At 41.3% G+C, this 7760-nt stretch overlaps 1 protein-coding gene across 1 annotated transcript; it reads right to left on the bottom strand.

The window, feature by feature from the left end:
- Positions 1 to 497: 497 nt before the first annotated feature.
- LOC112880946 lies at positions 498 to 3276 on the bottom strand. Its single transcript, XM_025945675.1, has 5 exons — positions 2997 to 3276; positions 2190 to 2834; positions 1559 to 2123; positions 1384 to 1445; positions 498 to 1168 (listed from the first exon to the last, which is right to left on the bottom strand). The coding sequence occupies exons 1-5, from the start codon at positions 3274 to 3276 to the stop codon at positions 498 to 500; spliced, it is 2223 nt and encodes a 740-aa protein (XP_025801460.1).
- Between the last annotated feature and the right edge of the window lie 4484 nt (positions 3277 to 7760).

Here is a 7760-nt window from a genome sequence, read left to right as displayed (position 1 = left end):
GTTTGTTGAAATATGTGCAAAAACATAAGTACCATCAAAGGTACCTAGCTATTATGTGAATAAGGTTGAAAAAAATTAGAGTGATCAAGTTTTTTGAACTATGTGTTCAATAAAAATTAGTAAAAAATGGTATGGCTTGGCATCCCTATTTAGCTCGACCATGAAGTAAGCATGGAATATATTGACCCAAGCCTTTAAGCTGAGCAACTGGAGCTTCAGCAAGCAAGGTGGGACTAAAGTGGTGGTTGTGCACCCAGTAGCGCTGGTGATAATGCTTTGATGCACATACACCCAGGGGCATTGATAAATTGCAAAAATAAAATACTCTGATCAGGTCTGAAATAACATATCTAGTTCATTCTCATGGCCAGTTGTGCTACTACATTTAGAAATCAGAAGGTCCAAGGGCATGGATAAATTGCAAAAATAAAATACTCTAAGGTCTAAAATACTGAAACACATCTAGTTCCTTCTCAGCTGCTACATTTAGAAATGCACTATATGAAAAATGCACAATCAGGTCCTTCAACGTTAGAATTCACTGGTGCTACATATCCATCATCAATATAGTCGTCGGAGGTGTCATCTTCTTCATCGTCTGCTATGTCAATAGCTGGTGGTTCAGGTATAGAATCAGCATGCGCCTTTTTAATAATAGAAGCATCACCAGTAACACCTTCAATACCCGACCTAGTCCAATTTGTCAACTCTGCATGTCTGCATGAATCTATCATGTCTTCCACTCTGACATCTAGTGAGTCAACATCAATTTCTCCCTCGTTATCTATATGTACTGAGTCTGGCATGGCGAATAAATTTCTAGGCTTCATTGTGATAACAGTGCACAAATCTGGTCTCTTGGTACCTTTCACATAAAACACCTGCTCAGCTTGTGCGCCCAAAATGTAAGGATCATTTAGATATCGCAATCGAGATGCATCAATGTCGATAATCCCATACTGGTCCCTTTTAAATCCTCTACCTTTGCTCTTACTAGTAGCAGCTACGTCGTACCAGTTACATTCAAACAGGATGACTTCCTTTTGGGTTGGAAAATCAAGTGCATAAATCTTTTTAACAACACCATACCAGTTGATGTCGCCAGCACTACCATCGCCTCTCACAACAACACCACTATTCTGTGTACTCAGATTCTTCTCTATTTGAGCTGTTCGGAACAGAAAACCATTGATGAAGCATCTATTGAAAACACGTGCACGGTCATCTGGTCCTTGAGAAAGTGCATGTATCCCATCACTTGTTTTTCCTTCTGCATAGAGTTTGTTGATCTGCAAGCACTAAATTTTTTCTTGTGCATCAACTAGCTAGTATACATGTGCACTACAAAAAGAGATGAAAATAATTAATTGTAGCTCACTGTACGCTCGAACCAGCCTACAAATTGCTCCCTATGACGCTGCTCAACATTTCTGACTGACTGTTTCCTGAGTATATTCAAATGCTCACTACAGTTAAAACATAAGATGACACCAATCAGTTAATAGAAAAACATATATATAGCATACTGCAAAGATAAATAACTTAAATTACAACTTACTTGACCCAGGGAATGGCCTCATCACAATTTGTTAATATCCAGTGCCTCATGCGTTGCACATATGTCTTAGGAATGGTCTCCAATGTAAATCCTTTCTTAGTATAATCAATGTTGCCGAATATGCTTAGACCAGATGGTGGTTCATTTATGGTGGCACTTTCGTGTCTCTCTGGACGGTTCATCTTGGTGTCAACATCTTCCAAGAAGCGAGAGCAAAATGTCATGCACTCCTCTAAGATATATCCCTCAGCTATTGAACCTTCAGGGTACGCTTTGTTCCGCACATAGCCTTTAAGAGTACGCAGATACCTCTCAATTGGGTACATCCATCTATAGCATACAGGTCCTCCTAGTTTAGCCTCTTCAGCAAGATGAACCGGCAAATGCATCATGATATCAAAGAAAGCTGGTGGGAAGATCATTTCAAGACAACAAAGAGTTTCTCTAATTGAAATGCTCAGTTTATCTAACTCTTCAGTGCTCAACTCCTTTGAACATATTTCATTGAAGAACCTACTAAGCTCAATCAATGGGATAACAACCTCTTCTGGCAATATGTTACGTACTGCAATGGGTAATAGTTTTTGGAATATAACGTGACAGTCATGAGTTTTAAGTCCAGAAATCTTACACCTTGTCATGTCCACGCATCTCTTGATATTAGAGGCATAACCATCAGGCATCTTCACACCTTGAAGAAATTTGCATAAATATGTCTTCTCATCCGGGCCTAGAGAGTACAATGCAGGAGGCAAAGTGTACTTGTCATTCTTCACCAAAGGATGTTGATCCTTTCTCATGCCCAATTCTTCCATGTCAAGGCGAGCCTTTTCGCTATCCTTTGATTTACCAGCCATGCCAAGCAAAGTCCCTAGTATGCTCTCACAAATGTTTTTTTCAATATGCATCACATCCAAATTATGCCTTACAAGCAATGTTTCCCAGTACGGCAATTCAAAAAAAATACTTTTCTTCCTCCAGTTGTGCCATCTGGTTTCTTCCTCACGTTGCTTCCTCTTTTTTGAGGCGTTCCCAAATGTCACTTGCTCAAAGCTTTCATACTGCTGCATCACCTGTTCACCAGTCAGCGGTACTGGAGCGTCCCTGGTTTCCACCTTGTTGTTGAAGCTAATCTTGTTGCGGCGCCACTTGTGGCCCATTGGCAAAAAACGGCGATGACCCATGTAGCAGTGCTTGGACCCAAATTTCAACCATAAATAGTCAGTATCCTTATTGCAGTATGGACATGCAAACTTGCCTTTTGTGCTCCAGCCAGATAGCATGCCATATGCAGGAAAATCATTAATTGTCCAAAGTAGAACTGCACGCAGAGTGAAATTCTTTTTCACCTTTTCATCCCATGTCTCAACACCTTTTACCCAAAGATCTTTTAGCTCATCGATTAGGGGCTGCAAATATACATCTATGTTGTTGCCTGGAGATTTTGGCCCTGGTATCAACATTGACATCATCCAGAACGGTTGTTTTAAACACAACCAAGGAGGCAAATTGTAAGGTATTAGGATCACAGGCCATATAGTGTATGTCACATTCATCATCCCAAATGGATTAAAGCCATCAGATGCAAGACCCAACCTTACATTACGAGGATCCAATGCAAAATCCTCATACTTTTCATCCACGTGCTTCCATGCCATGGAGTTAGCAGGGTGTCGCATTTTTCCATCTTGGACCAGTCCCTCCTTATGCCAACGCATATATTCAGATGTGCTCGCTCTCATGTATAACCTTTGTAGACGAGGAGTAACCGAAAAATACCTCAAGATTTTCTGTGGAACACGCTTCTTTGGTGCAGCATCACTACTCGACGCCTCCTTTTCACTTGAATTAGTCGTTTGCCATCTAGACTCACCACACGTTGGACATGTATCCATGTCAACGTATTCCTTCCGAAATAAAACACAATCATTGATGCATGCATGTATCTTTTGATAGTCCAGGCCAAGATCACGGACTACCTTTTTCACTTTCTCTAAAGTGTCTGGAACACAGTGGCCTTCAGGAAGCACAAGCGAGAACAACTGAAGAGTAGCCTCTAATGCACCGTTACTAAGACCAAACATGCACTTTATCTGAAATAGCCTGACAATGAAAGATACCTTAGTAGCCTCCTTGCAACCTGGGTAAAGTTCCCTCTGCGCCTCTGTTAATAATTTAAAGAATGTCTTGGCACTTTCATTCGGCTCTTCAGTTTCACTACCCATGATATCTCCATGTATTGCACCATTGATTAGTGAAGAAACCAGATCCCTCATAGAATCACAGTCACCTGTTGCACCGTCATTGCCAACCCCTTCACTAATGCCCTCAAATGAATTCTTTCTTCTCCTTCCCCTTGGATAAAACTTTCAGAAAACCCTCTAAAAATCAAATGAGTTCTAACTTCTTTAATTGTTCGGTAGGACATTGTACGACATCTCGTACATGGACAGGGTGCCGTTTCTCCTTTAGATGTACCAGCAAATGTAGCCTCTATAAATTTCTTGAATCCTTTTTGCCACTCTTCTGTTTGTTGTGGTAGGCGCATCCAAGATCTATCATCACGCGAAGACATGCCCCTCAATCTTTTCAATTAAAATGATACACTAATTAAACTGATCAATGGCCTGCATATACAACAATGAAAAAGGCACTCAATTATATAAATCTATAATACAAATGTGTGTTTATACATAGAGTCCTTTGAATTCTTTGCCAACATACAATCTGTTTGAGAAATTGTGTGTTTATAGATTCCCAATTATTAGATATTCTCTACTGATGTTTACTGTATCTGTGCTACATCTCACTTCTGTTGGAAAACAACAACTTTATTTAACACAACGCACAAAAATTTAGCTAAATTAGCAGCAGATTTATTTTACTTCCTAATCTAAACTCACCAACACACATGACGAACGGCTGTCCTTTGCCTTTCTCCTCTTGCTGTCGCGCAAGTTTTTAATTAAATTGAAACTACAAATGACATAAATTTTTTGAATCCTTTTTGCCACTCTTCTGTTTATTCTGGCAGGCGCATCCAAGACCTATAATCATGCAACGACATGCTTCCAAATCTATTTTCAATGAAAGTGACACCAAATTAAAGTGATCTATGGCCTACATGTATGACAAAGAAAAAGGCACACAATTAAATTAATCTGTAATAGAAACAGGTAACTAGAATGGGCTTCATCCAGAAAAACAAAAAAAAGAATTTTATGCAAAATTACTATGAAATCTTCACTGCGGGGCCCTAAGAGACAACATCGAGTCCTCTGACTTTTTGGCCATCGGACAAGCAGTTAAAAAAATTGTGTATACAAATTTCCAATTAGATGTTCTCTTTAACCAGGGTCCTCTGCCGGAACTTTTGTTTGGTTATCTTTACCCTATAGTACTACATCTCAATTCTTTTATAAAAAAAGTAACTTATTTAACACAAAGCACACAAATAGTCCTAGTAGGTTTGAGGCAGATTTAATTTACTTCCTAATCTAAACTCACCTGCACACGATGAACAACGTTTATCCTTTGCCTTTCTCCTGCTGCCGCTCAAGCTATAATGTTTAACGAAAACTGCAAACAACAGATAAAAATAGTCTTGGCACTATCTCCAATCCTGTCCATTTATGCGGTAAACAGTAATAATATAAGCAGCATATTAATTTACAATACCTAATCTAAACTCACCTGCAGGTAGTACGTCCGTCGTCGATCTACTGCGGGGCAAATTGATCAGCTGCAGCCGCAAAGGCACACCGGCCAGGCGCACTCTTGCCGCCGGCCAGCCAGCCGCACTAGCTGCTCTACTCACGACGGCGCGCTGCCTGGTCGCCCCTCCTCCGTGTGTCGCCCGTCTAGACCACGGCGCCACTGCAGTATACTAGATCGATATAGTGAAATCGAACAAGTCCCGATCAATCTATCCTTTTCTTTGCGGGCTCAGGTGCTGGTTATTTGGGTCCACCTACATATTGAGCCAGCGAAATATATCTTGTTGCAATACAATGATTTATTGCCACAAATTAAATTAGCATATACCAAAAAGTATAATCGATGGCAATAGCATCATCTTCATGCAACCACTAAATTTTTTGTTGCAATATAGATAAATGTATTGCAATGCACGTGAGGATTTAATGCAATGCAACAAATTCGTAGCAATATCATTTACTACTCGCAACCACTTTGAATTTGGTGGCAATAGCCCTTACCTATTGCAACAAAAATAAAAATTATAACAACGGATAATAAATGTTGCAAAATTATCAGCTACTCACAACCATATTTCAAATGGTTGCAATTGCATCAATCATTTGCAACGGAATTACAAATTGGTTGCAATAACACCTATCTAATGCAACATATTTTGTGTTGTTGCAATGTGCGCGGTGGCATTAGCCCTAAAATCTAGTAGTGTTTGATTTTGCTTGGAGTTGGGGTGCATGGCTTTCGGTATGGAACCAGTGATTCTTCCACCCAGGAAGGTTGGAGGGGAATTTGTATGATAAGTACTTGTCGCTGGCCTGCTGACGCAGTTGGATGCCGGCGCCCCCTACAACAGAAAGTTTTTTCAAGGTGGGTTGTGGTTTGACGCGGAAGAGGAAGCGGAAAATATCCCAGTGGGGTTCGATTCCGAAGAAGGCTTCACAGAATGGATAAAAATCGAAATGTGGCAAATAGAGTTTCGGTTGAGGTGATGGAGCTCAAGCCCATAATAATAAAGAAGGCCACGGAAGAAAGAACAAGAGGGGAGGGCCAACCCCCGTTCGGCAAAATGGTAAAATGTGACGATTTCGTCAACATTTTCCATGGGGAAAGGTTCACGGAATGAGGGGCGCCAATTGACAAGATTCTTGTCTTGGAGCAATCCTCGGAAACTAGCCTATTGAGATCGTTCAGGGAGCACTTACTATGGGTCCACTCCTCGGTCGACGGCTGTGCCTCCTTCTTCTTCCCTTCCTTCTCTGATTTCTTGGTGCCATCTCTGGATCCGCTCGCCATGAGTTGCTCGGGGGCTGTGGGGAGAGGGGCTGAGAGATATGGGGGGATTGGGATTTCTTCGGGCGGGTGACGGCGGAGCGCGGCTTTGTTTGGGGATTTTGGTGGCTTTTGGCAAATTAAAGATTGGAAGCTCAAGTCTTTTCTCATTGTCGCCGCGGGGTTAAATAACCAGCGGTTGGGGAAAAGTTTACTGTTTCGAAGTTGAAGAGTAGTTTTTGGGAATATTCCGAAGATGAGGGCTCATTTGGTAGACTGTTTGGATTAAATATTCGATTAATCATTTTTTCAGGGTTAATTGGCCCGAAAAAAGGGGTTTTTCGAATTCGTGATCTAACTTCGATCATTTGTACCATCACATTGGTAATTTACCATGTGGATATTTTTAACCTGCGTGCCACGGTTTTTGGATCCTTATCTCCAATTTTGAGGGATTTGGATTCAAGGCTCGGGGGCTGCGGGGTACGTGGCATCGACTACTTATTTTTTCAAATTTGTTTGAAAAAGTGAGTAAGGAAGATTCAAGACTAATGTGACCCTCAGCCTGATTCTCCGATTCAACCTAAGGCTCGGGGGCTACTCCATATGGAGTGCGATTTTTCAATCGCACACCATATTAAAAATTTAATTCAGGGCATGAGCACCTCATAGCTTCGATGCAGCCAGGGAAGTACTCGAAGAAGGACTTCAAGACGGAGCTTCAAAGGAAGTCGAAGACTACTTCGAAGGTACTCGATAAGCCTGCAGTACTCAGCTACGAAGAGCTCGGGGGCTTGTCAGACCCGAAACCACGGGACTGTGTACATAGCGTAGTTTAAAGAGGTTTAAGAGATTAAGTCCGTCTTATCTCTTATTTATCTCATTTATCTCTTATTTATCCCATTTTAGTAGGAGATAGAGCTAACCGATACAGAAGGAATCTACCCGAGGCATGTTCTGGTACGATTCCTTAGCATGTATTTGTTAGTATCTTTGTAACCCTGACCTCCCGGATATATAAGGGAGGGCAGGGACCCCTCTCGAAACAAGATCTCCAAATCATTCTACACCAAAGGCAATACAAATCACCATACAGGACGTAGGGTATTACGCATCTTGCGGCCCGAACTTGTCTAAGTTTTTTGTTCCTAGCATCTTCGAGTTCCTGATCTTGGCGTCTGCTCACCAAAACTTACCACCTTGGGTATACCCTACGGTG

This window comes from Panicum hallii, chromosome 2, assembly GCF_002211085.1.
Source record: "Panicum hallii strain FIL2 chromosome 2, PHallii_v3.1, whole genome shotgun sequence".
Taxonomy (NCBI): domain Eukaryota; kingdom Viridiplantae; phylum Streptophyta; class Magnoliopsida; order Poales; family Poaceae; genus Panicum; species Panicum hallii.
Note: the sequence above shows the minus strand (reverse complement) of the source record. Positions and strands in the feature narration are given on the sequence as shown.